We start from the raw sequence: 26,287 nt of genomic DNA on the forward strand, positions 1-26,287 counted from the left end.
GTAAATAAATAGTCTGTCTGAGATCGACCTTTGTGTGGATCAGACAAATATCATGCATTTGCATAACCAATCAATAATGGCTTGGATTCATTTGAATAAAATAAACCCATATCAATGGTCCCTTGGAGGTATCTGAATATATGTTTAATACCATTCCAGTGTCTTTGTGTTGGCGAAGAACTAAATCTTGCCAATAAGCTTACTGAGAAAGCTATATCTGGTCGGGAATTATTGGCAAGATACATTAATGCCCCAATTGCACTAAGATATGATACTTCGGCACCAAGAAGCTCTTCATCATTTTCATGAGGTCGGAATAGATCTTTCTTTATATCAAGTGATCTCACAACCATCGGGGTACAATGGATGTGATTTATCCATATAGAATCGCTTTAAAATCTTTTCGGTGTATGTTGATTGATGGACAAATATTCCATCTTTCATATACTCAATTTGTAGATCAAGACAAAATTTTGTCTTTCCAAGATCTTTCATTTCAAATTCTTTCTTCAAACAGTCTATTGTTTTTGGAAGCTCCCCAGGAGTTCCAATGATATTTAAATCATCAACATACACGACGATTATAACAAATTCAGATCCAGACCTTTTTATAAAGACACAAGGACAAATTGGATCATTCTTGTACCCTTCTTTCAACAGGTATTCACTCAGGCGATTGTACCACATACGACCTGATTGTTTCAATCCGTATAAAGATTTCTGAAGCTTTATTGAACAAGTTTCTCGAAAACTTTTATATGCTTCTGGCACTTTAAATCCCTCAGGTACTTTCATAAAAATTTCGTTGTCTAATGATCCATACAAATAGGCTGTAACAACATCCATTAGATGCATATCAAGTTTTTCTTGCACTGCCATATTTATGAGATACCTGAAGGTGATAGCATCCACTACAGGAGAATATGTCTCCATATAATCAATTCCAGGCCTTTGGGAAAACCCTTGTGCCACAAGTCGTGCTTTATATCTAACGACTTCATTTTTATCATTTCGTTTTCGCACAAAAACCCATTTATACCCTACTGGCTTTATGCCTTCATGTGTTCGAACTATGGGTCCGAAGACTTCACATTTTCCAAGTGAAGTTAAATCTGCCTGGATAGCGTCTTTCCATTTTGGCCAATTATTTCTCTGTCTACATTTATTGACAGATTTTGGTTCAAGATCCTCATCTTATTGCATTATTTCAACAGTAACATTATAAGCAAAAATTTATTGATAACAATATTATTTCGGTTCCATCTTTTTCCGGTTGAGACGTAACTTATTGATATCTCTTCATTCACATTAGTTTCAGGTACCTGGACCTCCTCTAAGGTCTTATCATTTGTTACGTCTTGGGGCTCTTCTTGAGCCACTACCTCTGTGTTATGTTCACTTTGATCACTTGCTCTTTTTCTTCTTCGAGGATTTTTATCTTTAGAACCGATTGGTCTACCACGTTTCAAGCATGGCTTAGACTCATTTGCTTTAATTAATTGTTCTGCCAGGATATTAACTCGAATTGGAGCATTAACAGTTGGAATATGTGACTTAGTCACCCTTGGTAGGTCAGTGAATGCATCTGGCAATTGATTTGCAATATTTTATAAATGAATAATCTTTTGAACCTCTTGTTCACATTGATTTCTTCGAGTATCTAAATGAGACAGTGATAATGCATTCCAATCTATCTTCTTTTTCAACTGCTTATTTTCTCCCCCTAATGTTGGATATACTGATTCATCAAAATGGCAATCAGAAAATCTTGCCGTAAATAAATCTCCAGTCATCGGCTCTAGATATTTTTTAATAGAAGGAGATTCATATCCAACATATATTCCCAACCTTCTTTGAGGACCCATCTTTGTGCGTTATGGTGGAGCAATGGAACATATATCACGTAACCAAAGATCCTAAGATGGGAAGTATTTGGCTCCTGACCAAAAGCCAATTGCAATGGGGAGACTTTATGATAACTTGTGGGACTTATCCGTACAAGTGCTGCTGCGTGCAAAATAGCATGACCCCATACTGAAATGAGAAGTTTTGTTCTCATAAGCATTGGTCTAGTAATTAATTGGAGGCGTTTGATCAATGATTCTGCTAGACCATTTTGTGTATGAACATGAGCAATCGGATGCTCAATTGTTATCCCAGTTGAAATACAATAATCATTAAAGACTTGGAATGTAAACTCACCAGCATTATCAAGACGAATTGTCTTAATTGCATAATTTGGAAATTGTGCTCTTAGCTTTATTATTTGAGCCAACAATCTCGCAAATGCCATATTGCAAGTTGATAGTAAGCACACATGTGACCATCTTATAGATGCATCTACCAAAACCATATAATATTTGAATGGTCCACATGGAGGGTGAATGAGACCACATATATCACCCTGTATACGTTCCAGAAATGCGGGGGATTCCATCCTAACTTTAATAGTTGATGGTCTAATAATTAATTTTCCTTGAGAACATGCAGCACAAGAGAATTCCTTAAATTGAAGAATCTTCTGATTCTTCATTGCATGTCCATGTGAATTCTCAATTATTTTACGCATCATATTAGAACCAGGATGGCCCAACCGGTCATGCCAAATAATAAAATTATCTTGATTAGTAAACTTCTCGTTTACTATGGCATGTGTTTCAATCCTGCTAATACTTGTGTAGTATAAGCCGGAGGAAAGAGCAGGTAACATTTCAAGCACATATTTCTTACCGGACATTATTGTAGTAATATAAAGATATTCAATCTTTTCATCATTTGTAGTCTCAATATGATAGCCATTTTGGCGAATATCTTTGAAACTTAATAAGTTTCTTTGAGATTTACTACAATATAGTGCTTCATCAATAACCAAATTTGTTCCTCCTAGTAGTAATAAATTGGCTCTTCTAGAACCTTCAATTAATTTTGTACTACCGGATATTGTATTAACATTCGCTTCTTTTATTACCAAATAAGACAAATATCTCTTATCTTTTAAAATAGTGTGTGTTGTAGCACTATCCAGAAGACATATGTCATCTTTATTAATCTTGAGTCCAATTGAAGATTGGGGAATTTTCATATTCTTCATAAAAAAAGACAAATAATACATCATAAGAAATATGAAAGACAAGCAGAAAAAAAAAACATTAAGAAATACATTAGGAATGTAGAAACTAGCAACACATGATGCATTAGGAAAATACACTAAAGAAAAATAAACTAGTTGCAAACATAAAAATAATAACTTTTATAGCTTCTTTCCCCAATAAGATGATTAGTCTTCAGTCAATATCCTCAAAGAAGTCTCCAACTTCTAAATGAGTAATATTTGTTAGGCCTTCAAAATCATCATCTTTATATGCAAGATGTGCCTTAGAATCATATTTGTTTGAGGAACCTGCTTCATCATCATTATTTTGAAAGGTCAAGTGTGCCTCCACATTATTTTCTTTTTTTCTAAGGGAGGCTTGATAAAGTTTGACAAAATGTTCTAGCGTACGAAAAATGTGTGCCCAATGACCTCTCATACCACATCGGTGACACATACTAGTTTTACCTTTTGAATGATTAATTTGAGAACCCTTATTGTTCTCCAATTTATTTCCACCATAATGACGATAATTGTTTCGCCCCTGCCACGTCCACGTTTACGACCATGTCCATGACCACGGTAATTATTTTGTTTTCTTTCAAACTTATCATATGCTGCTACAGCATTCACTTCCGAAAATGGAGCTGACCTAGTGGGACGGGCTTCATGATTTTTCATTAATAGAGTATTATTCTACTCTGCCACAAGTAGGCATGTGATTAACTCAGAATATTTCTTAAAACCTTTTTCACGGTATTGTTGTTGTAGCACCACATTTGAAGCGTGAAAAGTAGAAAATATTTTTTCCAATAAGTCTTTATCTGTGATAGTGTCTCCACATAATTTTAATAGAGAACTTACTTTAAAGATAGCAGAATTATACTCACATACGGTTTTAAAGTCTTGCAACCTTAAATGTATCCACTCATACCGAGCTTTCGGTAATACCGTAAGTTTTAGGTGGTCATACCGATCCTTCAAATTAATCCATAATTCAAGTGGATCTTTTACGGTTAAATATTCAGGTTTTAACCCATCATGTAGATGATGACAAAGGAAAATCATGGCCTTCGCTTTATCCTGATTTGATGCTTCTTTTCCTTGTATAATAGTATTTCCAAGACCTTTAGCGTCAAGGTGAATTTCAGCATCAAGGACCCATGATAAATAGTTCCTCCCGGTGATGTCAAGTGCCACAAATTCAAGTTTTGATAAATTTGACATAGTGAAAACTATCATAAAAGATGAATAAGTTAGAGAAATAATTATAATAATAAACAATTAATGAAAACAAAACGATTAAGGTAAAAGAAATGAAAATAGAGCTATATCATGTTAACAATCTACTATTTCATTTTATTCTTGCCATAAAGTAGAAATTACATACTTGTTTCATTTCACTTTATATTATTGATATATATGTGTTAATAGAATTGAACGTGACTAACATTATTTATATGTTCCAATAAATATAAAGTAATTAAACTATAAAATTATTGCTTGTCAATTCATTTCTCACAGTTCTTCAAAATGCCTTAAAGATATGTTTTGATCCAGGGAGTCCATGAATATTATAAGTATGACATTAGTGCATAGCTAGTTTGATGACTTTGAGGTCCTCTAAGAGTTGAGCACGGAAGGAAATAGTTATTTTATCACTGCAATGTACTTAAACTATTTAAGATGCCCAAGCGCACAAGTAATCTGCAAACAGTGAGCATATGATATGTACTGCCATAAATAAAATGATCATAATGATACATACCTTAATAAAATATGGCTCAACTTAGCGGGAGTTAAGAATAAAATTAGAGTTTCGTGCTGATAACGTGTTATAAAATAAAAGCAATGCAGTAAAATGTAAATAAGAAGAGATAGAAAGAAAGGAGAAGTGTTTTCTTCTTTCACTTTGGTGTATTTTTTTCCATTGCAATTACATGACCTTTTATAGGCATAAAAAGTAAAGATGATGGACATAAAGTAGGAAATTTAATCTTTAAGTTATTCACAACATATGCATCCAATGTAGCATCCAATGTATAAATTATTCCTAACAAAAAGTAAATTCTCATGTGTCAACGTCTTAATCTAAACTTTTGCCAATAGCAAAGTACCTATTTTAGTGTGACAGGAACTTACGAAGCCATGTTTTTCTATTTTTCTGCAAGAGCCGCATATCTACCTTTTCTTTTCTATCGATATTGTCAATTGCTAAGTAACGAATTAATTGATTATCATTTGCTTCTTGAGAGAACTATTTTGATTTTCTATGGTTTGCTTGGAATAGAGAAGGAAAAGGAAGAGAGTAAAATCAGATTTTCAATTGACCAATATTAGGGTGTAAGAAAGTATAATACTTTTCTCTTTACGTATTTTTCACTTTTTATTCTTCCCTTTTCTTGTGCCGCTGAGAAGTAGAAATGAAGCAATCTTTCACATTTTTCCCTCTTGATGATAGAGATGTATTAGGAACAACTACTAGCATCTTAGATAGAGATAAAAATAATGCAGGAGTACTGCTGGATAGAACAAAACTAAAACTAAAACTAAAACGAAACAAGTAAATAAAATTAATTATTTGCACACTACTTGTTTGAACAAGAGGAAAAGGCAAGAATAGCTTGTTCCATGTTGCTCCTCGCTGACCGACTCTACGTTACAATTTACACTGATGTTTCAGCACTCTACAATTCTTTTTTTCTATACTCAAACCATCAGAAACATAAGATGTTGGGGATAATGATAATATGTTTTTTAAACTTCCAATGTCGAACATGTTACCAAAGTCGAAAAAAAATGTACTTATTTACCAAAAGGCTTTAAACTTCTCTATCATAATATTTGCAGTCACATAGCCGCCCTGGAAGAAAAAAAAGAAGAAACAACCGAGAGAATTTTCTCACTCCACATTCAGTCTCTGTTCATCATTTTGTCACTCAACCACGCATTGACGAAGTTGGAATCCGCCAAAATGATTTAAATAAAAAAATTAATATATATATATATATATATATATCCAAACTCATGCGATAAGGTGGTTTAAGGAGTTAGGCAACTAAAGTGTAAAGATTTATAGGCAATTAGTAAATAGTAAGCAGAAAGAAAATGTGGAAGACAACATCTCTAGGCAATGAGCATATATGCATCACTCTTGCTGTTCATTCAAATAGAACTCAGCTGAAAATGTACAGTTTTCTATATGCCTTAAGTTGCTGAGGAAACTAAAGTAGAGTTTTCCTTCAACTCTCATTTTTATTAATCAAATACGTCGTTTACTACTGGGATGATCCAAGAAAGATTGCTAGACGTCAACCTGCAAATTCTCTTCTTTACTACCTATTTTACAGTAAATGTTTTCAGCTGAAGCAACAACAACAATAATTACCCAGTAAAATCCCACCAAGTGGGGTCTGGGAAGGGTAGTGTGTACGCAGACCTTACCCCTACCCCGATGGGGCAGAGAGGCTGTTTCCGAGCTGAAGCATACACACAAAAATTAAACGATGGTTGATGACATACATGCACCTAAAAGCAGTAGCGTAGTCTCCCCTCAGCTAAGTTTACGACATGCTGAAGAACAGCATGATTGACAGGTAAGAAGACAGCTCAATCCTCAACTTCAAGATGGCCAATATACCTGTACTATGATTTTTCCTAAGCTAGTAACAACTTTAGACACCACGAAATACAAAATATAAGGCAAGAATAAAAGGGAATCGAAAAGAAGGTGGCAAAACAAGAAGAAAGGAGAGGGAGGCATAATCAGACAGAAGGAAGGGCCATCGTAAATACGTGTACAAACAACATGACTTCACAACTATGACCAAAAAATGAAACCCATAAAAATGGAAGCAATCACACTCAGATGGACAACAGAGGCAACACACATGCGAAATAAAACTTTAAAAGAATATAATACAGCTGTCTGAATCTACGCAAATGAGTTTAAAAAAGAAAAGGTACATCACACGCAACAGTCATAAAAGTAAAAGAGAATAAAAGACAGAAGACAGCCTCAATTGGTCAGCATGAGAATCTCTAACTTGTCATCATATCCACATTCAGTCAAGCAGTCGGTTAGAATGACCAGCATAATAAGGCTTAAGTCGCTCCTCATTACCTTTTCACTCTGTTTGGTAGCAGCAGCACTGAAGCTTCCAGCAGAATAAAAGAATTGATATCTACAGTTCCCCATCTAATTAGTATAGGTACCTAATCAGACACCCCTTGAGCATCTCTAACACTAACTTGACCGGATTTCTCATTTACCGCAGCACCCAAAATCCCTCCATATCCATTAGTAGCCACACCCATCACTCCGATGCCACCATTTATGTAGGTGGGATAGATTGCTCCGGTACTGCCATAAGGCAATGGACTATTTCCCCTCAGACCGGTCATCGTGGGGTTATTCCAAGGACCCCTAGGCGGCACCAAAGAAGTGATACCATAACCAATTCCAGGGTATGCTCCAGCAGGGTAATTACCTCCAAAAGTTCCAACTCCATAAGGATATCCCGCAACATTCCCATAACCTGAGACAGGCCCACAACAATATACATATCTAGGACTGTAAGATGGATACATCCCTTGTTGGTAAGCGTTATAGTTAGAACCACTTCCGTTACCTACTCTAGCATGATAACCATTACTACTATTGCTATTTTCATCTTTTGGTATAGCCCTTTTCACCTCCACAAGCTTGCCACTTAACTCATGGAAATTCTTCTGCATAACCTCCTCAACTGCATCCTCTGAATCAAAGGTAATAAAACCAAATCCCCTTGGTCGATGGGTAACATTGTCATGCATCACAACAACATCTGTAATCCTACCAAATCTTTCAAAGTAACTCTTGAAGTCTTCCTTAGTTAAGTTAGCTGATAAACCCCCTACAAAGATCTTCTTGGTCCTAAACTGATCATTGCTTCTACCATTAGTTCTACTATTCCAATTCAACCCCCTACTATTTTGTTGTTGTTGTTGTTGACTCTGTTGTTGGTGTTGTTCACTTCTGGGTATGGCTTTTTTCACCTCTACCTATAAATGACATAATATACCACAGATCAATAAGCAAAAAAAAGACTTCACCTTTTTGACGAGTAAGCAGGATATCACAAAGGCATCAAGAAGATGCAAAAAGATTACAAAACAAAGTTTCTCAGCTCATTTACAATTGAAGTGTTCAAAACTAGAGAGCGGAAAAAGTCCAAAAATACATCAGAGTTATTTACATGAGAGAGGTTAGCCCAACTAAAAAGGTTAACCAAACATCTAGCCTTAGGTAGCCAATTGAAGTTGATACACCATAAAAAAGACTTCACCTTTTGTATAACAGAACATACATATATGTATCAGCAACAAAGATAGCCACAAAACAGAGCAACAACTTCCATCTTTACATTTTTATCTCAACATGACAAGTATAGCAGCCCAACCCAGTAGTGACATTGTCCGCTTTGGGCTCCAGGTCCGCATGGCTTTACTACGCGTTACTACGTTCTAAAAATGAAAAAAAAAAATGACTTTTTTCTCAAATATTAACGGAAAGAATTTATTTTAGAAAATCCAATGGAACAAGCAAAGAAAAGGGGGTCCTAAAAAACAAGAATTAAACAAGTAAAAACATAAACTTGACCGAGAAACAAAATTAACAACGAGGGGTTAGAAGACAAACCATTCTTCCAAGAATTTCATGGGTATCTTGGAGTGCTTTATCAACTGCAGATGAATCAGAAAAGGAAACAAAAGCAAAGCCTCTAGGTCTACCAGTTTCACGGTCTTTAGCAATAACAGAGCTAACCACAGTTCCATACTTAGAAAAATGCTCCTTAAGCATCTGCTCAGTGGTTTCCCTTGGAATCCCACCACAAAATAGCTTGTTTTTGTCCAAATCCTCCATACCCAAGATGCAATGTAGTGTAAAAAAAAACCTAAAAATCCTTCCTTTGTAATTTGTACAGCAAAAACAAGAAACCCTAAGGGACCCTACTGGTTAGAGGGGTTTTGGGGGAAAAGTTAGATGTTGGAATTGTAGAAGGGATTAATAGGGGATTTTGTATGTTGAAGTCAACCTAGATTTGTTATTGTGAAAGGGATTTAAGTACACACTTGGTTATGATTTGTTTGCAAGTGTTTTAGGAGTTGTGAAAAAGCAGTCGAATAGGTCACACGCTCATACCAAAACTCTTTATTCTCGCATTTCACTCCCCTACTAGGGGATCGTGAGCCACCTGTTTTCTTTGTCTAAATAACTGTCTTAGAAAATAAAAATAAAAAACAGAAAAGATAGGAAAATTTGAAGTATTTACATGGTTAATAAGAAGAAGAAAAAAACAACTCAGCATCAGTATTATGATTCAAGTTTGGCTTTTATTCTTTAAGCATATTTCAATTAAAATTGAAATTTATTGATATTTCAACAGCTTTTTGCAAAGGGAAAGTGTACTGCTTTCATATATTGAATAGAACAGTGTTTGGCTAAGCTTATAAGCCGGTCAAACTAGTTTATAAGCACTTTTTGGTTTATTTATGCGTTTGGTAAAGTTAAAAGTGCTTATAAACTAAGTGCTTATAAGTCAAAAGCCATAAGCTGGTCACTCCAAGCTTATGAATTTTTAGCTTATAAGCACTTTAAATTTGACTCAAATTTTTACTATTTCATCCTTAAAATATTCCTTTTTAGAACAAAACCCCTACATCGATACTCACCGTCTCAAGTATTCAACCTATACCCCTCCCCTCCACATCTTCAAATATGCAATTCTCATTGACTATTTTGTTGGGGATAAAGTAGATATGCCCTAGATCCATTCTCATATTTGATGATTTGAACATATCTTTGTGAACGTTATTTGATATAAAAATATATGGCATTTGATATTCTTTTATCATAGTTATTATTAATTGCTTAATTAATTTAATAAGGTCCTTGATTAAATTTTGAGACTTGTCATCGTGATGGAGATCATGATAATGAGAGTAAAGTCTCTTACAACTTAATCTAAATTTTGTTCTTGATCGTAGGATTATTAATTTGGACATTAGTAATCCGGTTAGATCAATATTTATGTGATCATCTTTATGGGATAAAGATTAGTTGATCTCATTAACTAAATCACATAGATAGATGATGTATATAGAGATATGATCGTTGAACAGACTCATTGGATAATTCCTAATGGTTAGAATTACCATAAACCGTCAATAAGATATCTCTTGAAAAATGTGATATAAAATTTCCTTTGACCTGAGATCGTTATAGTAATTGAAAAGTTATTTATTGTGTTTTGATACCAGACACCTATGGCCCTAGAGCGATAGTTGAAAGGATATTGGGTACGATTAAATACTTGTAGAATTAGTGATTGATCAAGATGAAATCTGTCAACTCTTGGTAATGAGTTTAAGCTCCATGATGTCATGAAATATAAACAACCAAACTAAGACCTTGGCCAGGGCAAATGAATGAAAGAAGAAAAGAGTTTCTCAGGTCATTCAATGGTCGATTATATTTGACATGAACACATAGTTAGTCGCCTATTAGGATTTGACAGTTAAACCATATCCTAGGGTGACCTAGAGCTATAAGGACAGAAGGAATTATTACATTATTCTTTTACAAGTTCTTGAGAGTAAACTATATACTTCATGCTATCCGGTTGTTAAGGAGTATTGCTAGACGCCACCTTTGATTAGTATATTGATATGATCAATTTATTACCGGCTTAGTATTGAACCTATGGGGTAGCACACTAACGAGTGTTCTGATTTTGCTAAAGGATTAATTACTTTATTATTTGATAATTAAATTAAAGAATTTAATTAGTCAAATAAATTTATTTATTAGTTCAAATAAAATATTATTATATTCTTTGCTAGCACAGAGGATATAACTATTATTGTGAACAAATTAAACTTTTCTATTTGGAATAGAAAATTAAAATATATCTTTTGATTGAAATATATATGTGATATATATAATATAATTAATATTGCACAAAAGTTATATATATAATATTAATTATGCTTGTAATCTAATTTTGAATTGGATTAAGTAGTGTAAGAGTCTAGAAGGACTTGTCGGCAAACATGATACCCATTTGTCATGGAATTCCAATTTCAATTGAAAATTGCGTTTGGCATTAGACTTGCACAAAGTCACCGCCTCTGACTTTTCCTCATTATATTGGAACAGGGATTACTAAGGTAGTACTAGTACACACAGACACACACACACACACACACACACACACACACACACACACACACACACACACACACACACACACACACATATATATATATATATATATATATATATATATATATATATATATATATATATATATATATATATATGGAAAAACCTAAGACCTACAACATATAAAACGTATAATAGGCTTTGCCGCACGCAGAGATATTGAAAGAGTCAAGAAATACTCTTGACAAGAAAATTTAGTTTCTTGGTCTTTCACGTATGGGCTAAAGTTTGTGAGAAATACTTTAGCACAATAGTTCATTCAATTTGTTCGCGGGTTTCGTTGATCAAAGAGTTGATAATAAGGATCGGTCTCGGTGTGGATACGCATAGAGTCTTCGCACTATCGAAAAAATTGTGAAACTAGATTCTCTTCACTAGGTACGTCTTAGATCCGATCTTTGACATGTAAATAAATTTAAAATACGAAAAGATCTATCTAGGATTGTTATTGTCTTCCGATGCGTGTTACGAACACCTATACGCAATACTGCAGTGGTATCAGAGCCGTGATTTATTGTGTTTAAAATTTATTTACGAAATATTTTAATATTATATTTGAAGAGTTCAAAACCATAATACATGTGTCTTGTGCAATAGTCAAATCGTTTGAATGTTGATATTATTTTATTATGAATAAAATATGTATTCATATGACTATTGAGATAGTTCATAACTTGAATTTGAAATTTTGTATTAGATACGACGAGAATCTATAATAGGTTACATGATTCTATTGTTAATTTTAATTGTTATTAGTTCATGAGATGTTAATTAATAATGATATTCTGGCATGAATTACTTTTTGTGATATATGTTTTATATAGATTAAACATATTAGAAGAATGTTGAATTTTATTTTTATGTCACGTGCTTGTTCATTACATAATTTTGAATTATTTATTACATGTGATGTAAATCAATTTAGAACTAAGCATGTAGACAACTTGAACTAAATTCACATGCTATAAAGATTTGATCTTCATGTTATTAAAAGTTGTTTTAGTAATAATTCCTTCTTACTAAAATTTGGGTTCTTAAATAATAAAATATAAGATATTTATTATAGAGCTATCCATCAAAGTAAATAATTTTACTTATTTCTTGTTTATAAGGAGCGGCCTGACTACCAGGAGACTTATAGTTCGAGAATATGTTAAAATTATTTATTGCATTAGATGTATGGATTGAAAGAATTATTCAATTTTACACTAGACACCTGGACCACCCGGGGAGTATAAAATTTAATAAGTTTTTTGCTTTCCTGATGGTTGAACTCAACTATGCCAATATGATCGACCAGACTATCAGGGGACTATTTGACATAGAGTTATTTAAGAAAATTGTATGAGGATACAATTGGTAAGAGTACCTACCTTTAAAATATATGTGAGAAACGACTTGACTTCCAAGGGGCTCATACATATTGTTAAAGTATTCCTTTACTCCACTAACATAAATAAAGATTTCGTAAACTATAATTAGGGTAAATAGTTTAAAATAATTAGTGGAAATATCATTTAGATAAAAGTCCATGTCTTTATGATATGTGTAAATATGTTCTTATATTATTATCTTTTCTTTTCTAATTTTAGATTTCTCAATATGTCTGTTATATCACTGCGTGGAATACTTGAGACCAACAAGTTGGTAGGACCAAACTTTGATGATTAGTACAGAAATTTGAGAATTGTTCTCATGCATGAAAAATTTATTGATGTGATCGATAAGCCTGCCAAGGAAGTCCCAGATGAGGATGAGGATGATGCTACCAAGATTTATCAGAAATACTTGGAAGAATGTCTTACTACCAAATGCATCATTTCTCGCTTCTATGAGTTCTGAATTACAGAGGAAACATCAGGATATGGATCTAACTGCAATCATTGAACATCTTAAGAAGATGTTTGGTACACAAAGCAGGACATCTAGATACCAGCTATCTAAGGATTTATTTGGATCCAAATTAACTGGAAACTCTCCAGTTGGACTCTATGTCAATCATATGACTGATCTTATTGAAGAACTGGAGAAGTTGGGGTGCAAACTGGATAAAGAGCTTTCTCAAGATTTGATCTTGCAGTCACTATCTGAATCCTTTTCACAATTTGTTATTAATTTCAATATGAATAAAATGGATTGTGATCTTCATGAGATGCTTAACATGTTGATTGATTATGAGAATCAACTTGCATCTGAGAAGAAGAAAGGAATTGTCATGTTGGATGGAAACTCTTCTAAGAAGAAGGGTAAGGGTAAAAGTAAACCCAAGAAAAGACCTACTGCGCCCAAGGGTGGTGTGAGCAAACCCAAAGGCAAAGAAGGCAAAGCTGAGCAATCCGATGTTGTGTGTTTCCATTGTAAAAAAATAGGACATTAGAAGAGAAACTGCAAGGAGTATCTTGCAACTTTAAAGGACAAGAAACAAGGTAAGACTTTAATGAAAAATGTTTTCACGATTTCTTTAACTACTACTAATTTTTCATTGTGGATATTAGATACTGGCAGTGGTTATAACATCTACAATATGTTGTAGGGGTTCCAGATAAGTAGAAGATTGAAGAAAGGAGAAGTTAATCTACAAGTTGGAAATGATGCAAAAGTTGCGGCCATAGCTATAGGATCAATTTCTTTAATAATGCCTACGGGCAAAATACTTATGTTGGATGATTGTTATTACGTTCCTAAATTTGTTTCGAACATAATTTCAGCTTCTATGTTAGACAAACATGATTTTTTCATTATTATAGGCTATGGTATTTGCTCTATTAATTATGGTGATAATTTATATGTGAATGACTATCTCCAATATGATGTTTATGTCTTGCCTAATGTGAATGCTAATTCGATTATGCATGTTTCAAGTCTTAAGAGGAAAAGAGATGATCATGTAAATCATACATACCTTTGGCATTATAGGCTTGGTCATATTAGAGAGAAAAGAATTAACAAGTTGTACAGGGAAGGGTACCTTGACAAGTATGATTTTGAATCATATCCAACTTGTGAATCTTGTCTCAAAGGAAAAATGACCAAATCTTCATTTACTGGAAGTGGAGAAAGAGCTTCTGAATTATTGGGACTAATTCATACAGATGTTTGTAGGCCCATGAAAATTCAAGCTAGAGGTGAATATTCTTACTTCATAAACTTCGCTGATGATATGTCAAGATATGAATTTGTGTATCTTATAAAACACATGTCTGAATCTTTTGAAATGTTCAAAAGGTTCCGTAGTGAAGTTAAGAAGCAGACGGGTAAAAGTATCAAAGTACTAAGGTCTGATAGAGGTGAAAAATATCTTAGTGAAGATTTTACCAGATATCTCAAAGAGAATGGGATTCTCTCATAGTGGACACCTCCAGGAATACCACAATACAATGGTGTGTCTGAAGGGAGAAATCGAACCTTATTAGATATGGTGAGATCTATGATGGAGTTCACTGATCTTCCAATAAATTTATGGAGATATACTTACTTAATAAAGTTCCCACTAAGTCAGTCTCTACAACACCATATAAGATATGGAAAGGATGTAAGCCTAACCTTAAACATATTAAGGTTTTGGGGTTGTCCGGCTTATGTTAAGAGACTATAGTTTGATAAACTTGACTCAAGATCTGATAAGTATCGGTTCATTGGGTATCCCAAGGAAATAATGAGATATTATTTCTATCACCCATCTAACCATAAAGTGTTTGTGGCCAGATGAGCAACCTTTTTGGAAAGGGAATTTCTTTTAGAAGGAAATTATAATGGAGAAATAGATCTTGATGAAGTTCAAGAAACTAATGAATCAACACAATATAAAGATCACGAGACCCAAGTTGAAGAACCTTTATTGGATGTTTTGAAGTTGCCAAGGAAGTTGTCATCTTCAACGGTTGAAGTTCAATAATTAAATGAAGTCCAAGAACAGGTTAATGAACCAATTCCAAACCAAATTGAACAACAACCAAATCTAACACAACGTGAACAGGTTGTACAAGTACCTTTTAGAAGGTGTGTCACACCTCCTTTTTACACCCTACCCCGAAGGATAATGTATAAGGGAGTTTTTCCATTTAAAGTGACATTATTCGGATCGGGATTATTTATTTATTTAGAGTCGCCACTTGGGATAGGTTTGGCTTTTGGTGTCCCAAGTCACCGATTTATCTTGAATCCCGAACCGAGAAAAATTTTCGACTTCGCAATTGGAGTCTGCGAACCAGAAATTCTAAGTAAGGAATTCTGTTGACCCGAGGGAAGGTGTTAGGCACCCCCGGATCCCATGGTTCTAGCACGATAGCTTAAACTATTATAAATGGCTACATATCTGATTTTAAAACATGTTGTAACTTATGTGCTTTTAACTTTGAACCACTTTTATCATTATTTTAAAAGAATTGCAACGTCGTGAAAACGCGTCTCGAACCACGTCACATCAATGCACCCGTGGTTGTTAACATATTTCAACTTCGTTGAGATTTGGATTTGGGTCACATAAATGTGCACCCGAATTTAGGAAAGTAATATTATTAAGAGCACGCCTAAAATGTTTAACGCATTATTATCTTTGGGGAGGGCCGCGAAATTCGCTAAACGGCCCATCCCGAAGTCTAAAAATTAACACAATATTTATTGGGGGCCCCACAATTTGCATTTTTATTTGGCGAGGCTCATCTCATTTTTTACTTAAGGCCGGTCCTAAACGACTATGATTTTCTATTTATTGTGTCTCTAAAAATAAAGAAAAGGGCCTAATTCATTGACATTGTTTAATAAATGGCCAAGTTTGAGCCCACAAAACTATATTCCAAATCAGTACCAAAACGGGCACATAATTAAGCGAAACTTGGGCCGTCTAGTTGAGTATTGAGGCCCAACATGTGGTAGCTGATCACTGAAGCAACGGTCTAAACCAAATGTCTATGGATATTAACACAAAGGGTTCAAATATCTTATCTGATGAATTCAAAGACTACTCAAATAAAGAGAAAGCTTAAGAACATGTATCATGGTAAAACAATCATTTTACCTTGAACCAATTGGTTAGGAATCCAAAACAAACTCTCTGCATCAAATTAATTTCCCTGACCACGTTCGAATTGCTAGTTTCCAGTTATCAATTGCAAACAAATTTCAGTTTGAACACACTAGTTAACTTGATTATTTTATTAATACTAACATGGATAAGCTAAGTCATTCTTCATTCCAAATCTGACTACATAACAACGAAACAAACCATTGGTGACCTACTATATTAACTAATACCATACGAATTTATGAAGATACATGCTAAACTTAAAACCAGAAATGATATTAATATCACATACCAGTTCAAATCAGTTACATATCTGCACCATTTCAGATTTAACTTTAGACAAAATGCTTAACTAGCAAAGTATTAGTTACAATGAAACTACGACATGGTCAATTACCAACTAAAACAATCCAAACAGTCCAGAAGTGGTTCCAATTAATAATTCTTAATACTATTCAAATCAAACAAACTAAATATATATCACTACTCCTCAACTAAACAACTACAGCCATATATATCCAAATGAACACATGATCACAGATCTGAATATCAATTCATTCCGGTCCAATTTGTGATTACATCAGCCGTGAATTTGAGTGTGTACCTGAATTTGAAATTGAGAAGAAGGAGAGGTAAATCAGCAGCAGTAGATAGCAAACAACAGACCAAGAGATAACCAATCAGCAGCAAATGCACAACCCAGAAATTGAATCACAGCCCAGAAAAATCACTCGAATACACCCAAATTTAACCGAGATTGAACTTAAAATGCCCTAGAAATCCATTGGAACAAAACTCAAACGAAATCCGAACTAAGTAACCCCAAATTCACTCTAACAAGTCACTAAACACCTCCAAAAGCTTTTAGAACTTGAGCTTAGAGCAGGAATCAAGAGAACCAAAGAGGAATTTGAAAATGACTAAAACAGGCAATGAAATAGTGAAATGTTTTTGGTTTTTCTATTTTCTGATGTTTTTGTATTTTTGTATATTTGAATTTCAAATGTAGATCTGAAATTTAGAGAGAGGGAGAGAGGGCTTTTAGTGGGAATCTTTGATGGCTGAGGCTACTCTTTTATCCAGGCCTCTGTGATGCCTTTTATAGGCAACAAATGAGGTGAGCAATCAGATTTTTTGGTTTTCTTTTAGTCCCTCCTTACTTTTAGTTTTTACCCCTTATTTGTTGACTTGTGACTCAAGTAAGTATACTCATTTTCTGAAATTCTAACTTTACCCCCTATCTAGAAGGTTCTAGGAGTTTCAGGTGGAATCTACAACACTTCTGCCCAGCCCTAAATACCCAAATACCCCTGGGATTGAGCTAGAACTACAATTAACACCAAACCCTTTGACTAAACTAATAGTTAATTATCAACCAAGACAGCTATAACTACTTCTCCTAAACTAATAGGACTTCTTAGCAATCAGAATGAACCAACCATGCTAAGATCATTCTATCAAATCAGTGAACATTCCATAAGAAAGCTATTCTAATGTTTAACTAATAACTAGAATTTAACCAATGAAACCAGCTACTGCAGAACACACTAACACAAGTAAAATAATGCTTGTAATCATGAAGCACAAACTTAATCATAACAGGATTACTATGAATGGATCCTAAGAGTTCAAACTAAAATGAATCAGAAAAACTGTTTACTATATTACTCGACTAAACTAAGCTAAACAATTTAAGACACATGAATTAATACAGACTTTACCCTAATTAGCATGGACGACTAAAGAAAAGAAAAGGCACGAAACTTAAAAGAAGAGATGAAGGCAGAGATCAGCGTATGTGCCTAAGTGAAAACATGCATCAATCATGAAGACAAAATTAAACAACAATTAGCAGAAACTTACTAAACAGAAGTAAATCCAGCCAACTCTCGAATTCACAGTATGACCATTTCTGGTGATGTTTGAGCCCTACTGATGACAAATTCCTCATGAGGGAAGCCCAGCGACCCTATGGTATCAATTTGAACGTTTTTGGGGCGATATGGGTTTTGGCCGGAAAAACTTAAATGAAGATTCGAGCAAGTCCGACAAGATTCGAGGGACGCGGTTAGGGGGGTTGGGTAGAGGAGGCTCAAGCGGTCTAGTGGTGTTAATTTGGGTCGATTTGGGATAAGTAACGTCTTGGCCGGAGAATTTAGATTTAAGATTCGAAGGCCTGGGATGGGATTTGAGAGGAATGGATTATGGATTCGGACAGAGGAGGAAGAGGGGAATCAGGGGTGTAATTTTGGGAGTGAACGGCGATGGTGGTGTTCGCCGGCGGCGGCGGCTTTGGCGGAGTTACAAAGAGTTTACAAGGAAGAAAGGGGATGTCTTTTAGGTTTTTCGGATTTTCGGACAATTTTATGTAGAATCTATATTAATTGAGGGCCGTTGGATTTGAAGGTATGGACGGTCATGATCCATTGACTTCAAAACGACGTCGTTTTGGGCGTCTCTGGACCAGATTAGGGACTGGGTTGGGGGTTGGTTTGGGCCAAAGGGTTGGGCGTGTATTTGGGCTCAGAATTACTTCAATGTAACAACCCAATTTCCTTTTCCTTGTTATTTAATTTCTTTTGTTTTCTCTCTCTTATTTATTTGTGTATTTTACTCGTTATCTCTTTTTATTTTATTTTTCTGATTTTATTATGCAAAATAAAAATGACCCAAATTAAATCTAAGATGATACTAATTAACTAGTTCCTATTTTAAGAGGGAACTAAATCAAAAATGTAAAAAATGTAAAATTTAAAATTGTAAAAGACTATTTTTTGTTATTTTTATCTTATTTTAGTAATGCTAATTAACTACTATTTTTGTATCTTTTTTCATGAATTATGGCAACTAAAAGTGCACAAAAATGCAAACAAGGCATAAAATCAAGCAATTAATTCCTAAAAATTCAAATAAGAGAGAAAAATTCTAATTCTAAGGAATTTATAGGAGCAATTTAAGCGTGACAAAAATCACGTGCTCACAACTGCCCCTTTTTGCTCGAAGACACGAAGGGTTTTCGGACAAAGATAAATGAGCAACCATGAGATTGTTTGCTCGCTTAGCACTCCATGAGAAGCATTTTGAAAACCGTCTGACCGAACCTTGCTTCAAAGGTTGCCTACATATCCTTAGCTATAAAGGAATCAGGTCAGTGCAGTTCTGGAGTATCGGTAGCTGGGACTACCAGGAGCTGTGATTTTGCAGTTGTTGCTGCTGCTACTACTTGCTGTCCTCCTTATTACACCAAAAGGAAAATCACAGCTAAGCTAGCTATGCCTAACAACTATGAGTTACAAGATTCCTATCTATAATTCTCTTGAAACTTGATCTTGAGTCTTAACTGATTTTGCTGCGGACTTCTATCTGAATCTTGATGCTCACAAGTTGTAGGTGTTTACTTCTTCATGCAGCATTGGGTCAAAAATAGGGTCGGCGGTACTTGTGACTTCAATCAGATTTTGAGCAATCTGCACCCTTGCTTGCTTCATATTTGAGTTCATTTCTTTTTGTTCTTTGCTTCTTTTCTTTATTCTGGGTTGAGACTCATTCCATTGATCATCTCGTACCCTGTGTCTTGAGGTCAGCCTGCTTAAGATACCAAAACAAACAAACGAACGAAATTTTCTGCCCCAGTTTTCACTAGGAAAATTTCGTGAGTTAGTTGTGACACATGTCTAAACAGTCAAATTAAGATTATATATCTTTGGGAATGGAATCCTTGGGTTTTGCCAGGGAGATCCTCGGTTTTTGGCCAGGACTTGGACAGAAAAGGCTTCTCGGTTTTTTGGCCGGGAGATCCGCGATTTTTTGGCCGGGATTTGGATAAAAAAGGCTCCGTGGTTTTTTGGCCGGGAGATCCTCGGTTTTGGGCCGGGATTTGGATAGAAAAATTTCCGTGGTTTTTTTGGCCGGGAGATCCTCGGTTTTTTTGGCCGGGATTTGGATAGAAAAGGCTCCGCGGTTTTTTGGCTGGGAGATCCTCGGTTTTTTGGCTGGGATTTGGATAGAAAAAGCTCCTCGATTTTTTGGCTGGGAGATCCTCAGTTTTTTAGCCGGGATTTGGATAGAAAAAGCTCCTCGATTTTTTGGCTGGGAGATCCTTAGTTTTTTAGCCGGTATTTGGATAGAAAAAGCTCCGCGTTTTTTTTTTGTCCGGGAGATCCTCGGTTTTTGGCCGGGATTTTTTAAAGAATAAGGATCCTATGCCACCATGATTTGTTTTTCTTTTGGGATTTTCATTTTTATTTCTTTTCTTCTTTCTTTTCTTTGGTTTTTCTCTTTATATGTTTTTCTTTTTATTTATCAGAATGCATGAAAGAATGTTGAGGAAACTTCCTTCTTGGTCGTCTTTCCTGCTGCAGAGCTGTTTCAGCACTTGCGCATTTCATTTCTTTTTTGGTTGCACCTGCTTCTTGCACGGTTGCTTTGGGTAAGACCTGTTTTCAACCAAAGAAACAATTTGTTAGTTGAACTGGTGGTTGGTTTTGTGGCCTTGATCATCTCCAATACTTGATCCCGGCCCCATTTCCGTTGAGAACTTTGCTGCTTTGTTGGCCTTGATGGTGAATCTCTTTTCACACTGTCCGGGTTCAACCTTCGAATTTCATCAAGGCTCGCCCGTGTGGACTCTATTCTTTTCATGTTATTCTGCTTTTAGGACCTTTGCCTTTGACTTTCTTTTTTCAATGTCTTTACTTTGGAGGTAATCAGACACCATGGTCAGTCGGGATTGAACTGACGCACCACTGAGGCAAGGTATTTTCTTCGACTCTTGCCAGACGGATCTCTGTGAAACCGGTCCTGCCACATTTTCTTTATAACAATTTCGGAATTCAAAGTTAAGCCGAAAAGGGATTCAAGAAAAGGTAAACAGAGAACAGAATAATGAATTTTAAATAGAAGTGTCCCTTTCGGGGGAAATGAAGGACTTATCTTGGGTGTAGGCTGGCTTCAAACTGATATGACATGCTTCTTGGACTGGATGCCCGACCCTCACCAACTCCTAGTTTCTCATGAACCCATTGATCCATGTTTCCAAACCAGGGAAACTCGCCAGGACTTTTAGTGATGAAATATCCTCTTTTCGGCCGACAGTGCCCTTTGGGATTTTTCGCTAATCGACCTCTCTCATTTCTCTTCTCAGCGTCGCTCGATAGTGCTCTTTGCGAGTTTTCACTAAGCGGACTCTCTCATTTTCAATTTCTCTACTCCCGTCGCCTTATGGTGCCCGAAGGTTTTCACCAATAAGACTCTCTTATTTTATTTCTCTCAATTTAGAATGCATCGGCTTTCAACAATGATGTTCCTTAGTTCCTACGCCTTTGGCAATTGATCAGAAGGACTTGTACCGGGTTTTGGAAAAGAAAATTTTGGGCAAAATTACAACTTTGGAACCATTTGGATGGGTTCATGGTCGAACCATTATAGCATCTGCCCTAGTTTCAATTTCGGGGAAATATGAATTTTGGTTTTGGTGTGACTGAACCCTAGAGAGAGGCTTCCTACGTATCCTTTCGGAATCAAGTCAGACGTAGTTCAAGTAAATAATTTTGTTTTTGTTTTTTGTTTTTGTTTTTGTGTTTTTTTGTACTTCCGGGTTCCAAAGAGGGTAATCAAAGAAAAATAACCTGCTCAAGTGGGTTTACAAATGGTTAGTAGTGTTTGGGTAGCGGGAACAAAAGCCTTCGTCATCTCAATTGCGCAAAGACGTTACCTGAAGCAAGCTTAGACATATTACCTTTTTACTGCATCCACATTCACAGCTGCTTCGGGATCGTTTCCTTCAATGTCACCCAAGTATAATGCTCCTCTAGGCAGTATTTTTCTAATGATATATGGACCCTTCCATTTAGGAGCAAACTTTCCTTTTGCTTCCTGATGATGAGGAAGAATTCTCCTCAATACCAACTACCCTACTTCAAATTTTCTGGGCCGTACTTTCTTGTTATAGGCACGGGCCATTCTTTGTTGGTACAACTGCCCGTGACAAACTGCGGCCATCCGTTTCTCATCAATCAAAGTCAACTGTTCCAATCGAGTTTTAACCCATTCACTATCTTCGATCTCTACTTCAACAATTGTCCGGAGGAATTTCCACCTCTACCGGTATCACAGCCTCGGTTCCATAAACCAACAAATACGGGGTTGTTCCTACCGATGTGTGCACTGTAGTGCGATATCCCAGTAAGGCAAAAGGTAACTGTTCATGCCACTATCTGGAGCTCTGGATTGTCTTTCTCAAAATCTTCTTGATGTTCTTAGTCGCTGCTTCAACAGCGCCATTGGCCTTGGGCCGATAAGGAGTGGAGTTTCTATGCATTATTTTGAACTGTTCACATACTTCCTCCATCAAATGACTGTTCAGGTTCGCAGCATTGTCTGTGATAATAGTTGCAGGAATGCTGAAACGATAAATAAGGTTCGAGTGTACAAAATCCACTAAAGCTTTCTTAGTTATTGTTTTGAGAGTGATGGCTTCGACCCACTTTGTGAAGTAATCAATAGTAACCAATATAAATCTGTGCCCATTTGAAGATTTCGGCTCAATCGGACCAATGACATCCATACCCCAGGCGACAAAAGGTCAAGGCGCTGACATAGGATGTAATTTTGTTGGAGGTGCATGAATCAGATCTCCGTGCACCTGACACTAATGACATTTCCGAACAAAGTTGAAGAAATCTTTCTCCATAGTTATCCAATAATACCCGGCTCGAAGTATTTTATTTGCCAGGACATACCCATTCATATGAGGTCCACACACTCCTGCGTGCACTTCCTGCATGATTCTTCCAGCTTCCTCAGCGTCAACACATCTCAATAAGTTGAGAACCGGGGTTCTTTTATACAAGACCTCACCACTCAAAAAGAAACCACTCGCATGCCGCCTAATGGTCTTCTTTTGATCTCCAGTAGCATGTTCGGGGTACTCTTGTGTTTTCAAAAACCTCTTAATATCATGGTACCATGGCTGGACGTTTTGCCCTGCTTCAATTGCATTACAATAACCATGCCTTTCCCTGATTTGGTTTTCCAAGGGATCGATGTGGGCATTTCCTGGATAAGGCAACATCGAGGCTAAAGTAGCAAGTGCATCAGCTAGCTCATTGTGGCACCGAGGGATGTGCCTGAATTCTATCGATTTGAATCGTTTGCCGAGATCTTCCACATGCTGCCGATCAGGAATAAGCTTGACATCTCGAGTTTCCCACTCTCCCTAGGCTTGCCGGATAATCAAATCTGCATCCCCTATGATCAATAAAACTTCAACATCTTGGTCAATCGCCATATTCATGCCCATGATGCAAGCTTCATATTCAGCAGTATTGTTCGTGCAGAAGAACCGGAGCCTAGCTGTAGCCGGATAATGCTGACCAGTAGGTGAGATCAAGATTGTCCCAATCCCTATACCTTTGGCGTTCACTGCCCCATCGAAGAACATTTTCCAAGCATGAGTGTCCTCAGGGACTACTTCTATTGTGTTTACCTCTTCATCTGGAAAGTATGTGCTCAACGGTTGGTATTCTTCGTCAACCGGGTTTTCAGCCAAATGATCTGCCAACGCCTGGGCTTTCATTGCCGTGCGAGAGACGTAGACTATGTCAAATGCAGTGAGCAAGATTTGTCATTTTGCTAGTCTTCCAGGAGGCATCAGTTTCTAGAATATGTACTTCAAAGGATCCAACCTGGTTATGAGATAAGTAGTATGATCTTGAAGATAATGTCTCAACTTTTGAGCAACCCACGTCAAGGCACAACACGTTCTCTCCAACAAAGTATATTTGGCCTCGTAGCTAGTAAACTTCTTACTCAGATAGTAAATCGCCTGCTCTTTCTTGCCGGTTATATCATGTTGCCCGAGGACACAACCAAAAGAATTCTCCAACACTGTCAGATACAAGAAGAGAGGTCGGCCAGACTCTGGTGGGACCAAAACTGGAGGGTTCGACAGATATTCCTTGATTTTGTAGAAAGCCTCTTGACATTCAGATGTCCATTTGATTGCTGCGTCCTTCTTCAATAGCTTGAATATGGGCTCACATGTGGTAGTCAGTTGAGCAATGAACCGACTGATATAATTTAACCTGCCCAATAAACTCATCACGTCTTTCTTAGTTCTCAGAGGAGGTAGATCTCGGATAGCCTTTATCTTTGTTGGATCTAACTCGATACCTCTCCTGCTGACTATGAAGCCCAGAAGTTTGCCTTATGGGACTCCGAAGGCACATTTAGCCAGATTCAGCTTCAAATCATACTTGCGCAACCTTTTGAAAAATTTCCTCATGTCTCGAACATGATCATCTTGAGTTCTGGACTTGATAATCACGTCGTCCACATACACCTCTATCTCTTGATGCATCATATCATGAAAAATGGCAGTCATAGCTCTCATATAAGTTGCCCCGGCATTCTTCAACCCAAATGGCATGACACGATAACAATAAGTGCCCCAGGGTGTAGTGAAAGCTATTTTTTCGGCATCTTCTTCATTCATCAACACCTGGTGATATCCTGCGTAAAAATCCACAAAGGACTGTATCTCGTGTTTGGCGCAGTTATCTACAAGGATGTGGATGTTGGGCAATGGGAAATTGTCTTTAGGACTTGCCCTATTCAAATCTCGGTAATCCACACACACCCGGGTTTTCCCATCTTTCTTTGGCACGGGAACTACATTAGCCAGCCACGTAGTATACTGGACCACCCGGATTACCCCTGCTTTCAACTGTTTTGTGATTTCTTCTTTGATCTTTTCACTGATATCAGTCTTAAACTTTCTTTGTTTCTGCTGAACCGGAGGACAATCAGGGTAAATTGGCAATTTATGCACCACTAGATCGACACTCAATCTTGGCATATCATCGTACGACCAAGCAAACACATCTTTAAACTCAAACATAAGTTGAATTATTGCATCCCACGTTTTCTCATAAGTGTGAATGCTTATTTTTGTTTCCCGAATTTCTTCAGAGATTCCCAAATTAACCGGTTCTGTATCCTTCAAATTCGGCTTAGGTTTATTCTCAAATTGTTCCAGTTCTCGATTTATTTCCCTAAAAACCTCTTCTTCATCATATTCCGGTTCTTGGTTCATTATTTCACAATTAGACAGCATGTTTGGATCTGGGTGTGAAGTCCGCAAGCATGTCATGTTATTTAAAGTCGCATTATTATAACTGAAAAGAAGAAATAAAAGAGAAAAAAATCAGAAAGAATAAAGAGAATAAACGATGAAATATTGATTTCATTTCTTGGAATTGGGAAGATAAAAGGGTTTACATTCAGGAATTTAAGGACAGGAAACTTAAAGAACAAACATCCGAGTTACACCCTGTGATAACTCGTGATACAGAAAAAGTGGCAGGACAAGTCTACCCGGACTCCTGCCTGATCGGGAATTGCGTAGCCTTCCAATTTTGGAGTTTAGCATCTGGTCCCATGTAGAGCACCTCAGCAGTGCTAGTACCTTCCCCTAGCTGAACCATGTTGGTTTCATAAAGCATTTGCCTCATAGCTCCACATATATCTTCGATTCCTTCGGTCGTGAAGGCCTCATCATCTTCATTCTCGCTGTATTTTGGCTTGACAAAGGTCTGATATAGATGTGGCAATGGCTGTGGCAAGACCCATCCTTCCCTTTTCCTCTCATCTGCCCAATCTTCATCTTCTGGGGTAGGGTTTAAACCTATCCCGAAAAACTTTTCTGTTGTGGGTAGGGTTATTGGCTCCGATATTCCTTGTAGAGCTTTTCCCAATCCTTTTCCTGGCTTGAAACCATTTTTGACCATCTCTTTTGCCACCATGATCGAAGAATTAGATAGGAAAGGTTGGGGGCAATGGCTCCCTTCTTCATACTGATCCGCCACTACAACTTCGAAAGCCAGATAAACAATGTGTTCACTTCACT

At 36.4% G+C, this 26,287-nt stretch overlaps 2 protein-coding genes across 2 annotated transcripts; both read right to left on the minus strand.

Moving 5' to 3' along the window:
• Positions 1-6,982: 6,982 nt before the first annotated feature.
• Positions 6,983-9,250, minus strand: LOC104246256 (RNA-binding protein 1). The gene is made up of 2 exons (XM_009802031.2): positions 8,772-9,250; positions 6,983-8,134 (listed from the first exon to the last, which is right to left on the minus strand). Exons 1-2 carry the CDS (start codon positions 8,994-8,996, stop codon positions 7,307-7,309), a joined length of 1,053 nt encoding a protein of 350 aa, XP_009800333.1. The 5' UTR covers positions 8,997-9,250; the 3' UTR covers positions 6,983-7,306.
• A 13,341-nt stretch (positions 9,251-22,591) lies between these two features.
• On the minus strand, positions 22,592-23,956 carry LOC138890320 (uncharacterized). Its single transcript, XM_070173696.1, has 3 exons — positions 23,645-23,956; positions 23,121-23,551; positions 22,592-22,781 (listed from the first exon to the last, which is right to left on the minus strand). The coding sequence occupies exons 1-3, from the start codon at positions 23,954-23,956 to the stop codon at positions 22,592-22,594; spliced, it is 933 nt and encodes a 310-aa protein (XP_070029797.1).
• Between the last annotated feature and the right edge of the window lie 2,331 nt (positions 23,957-26,287).

This window comes from Nicotiana sylvestris, chromosome 4 (assembly GCF_000393655.2).
Source record: "Nicotiana sylvestris chromosome 4, ASM39365v2, whole genome shotgun sequence".
Classification (NCBI taxonomy): Eukaryota; Viridiplantae; Streptophyta; class Magnoliopsida; order Solanales; family Solanaceae; genus Nicotiana; species Nicotiana sylvestris.

Bases quoted from the DNA above. Each gene is read 5' to 3' on its own strand.
- LOC138890320 (XM_070173696.1), bottom strand. From the start codon at position 23,956: ATGAAAGCCCAGGCGTTGGCAGATCATTTGGCTGAAAACCCGGTTGAC. The intron at 23,552-23,644 runs GTTTTATTGATC...CCTGATCGGCAG, and splicing joins CGATTGACCAAGATGTTGAA to CATGTGGAAGATCTCGGCAA. The intron at 22,782-23,120 runs GTATGTCCTGGC...TTATCGTTTCAG, and splicing joins TGTGGACCTCATATGAATGG to CATTCCTGCAACTATTATCA.
- LOC104246256 (XM_009802031.2), bottom strand. From the start codon at position 8,996: ATGGAGGATTTGGACAAAAACAAGCTATTTTGTGGTGGGATTCCAAGG. The intron at 8,135-8,771 runs GTTTGTCTTCTA...TGTCATTTATAG, and splicing joins ATGAAATTCTTGGAAGAATG to GTAGAGGTGAAAAAAGCCAT.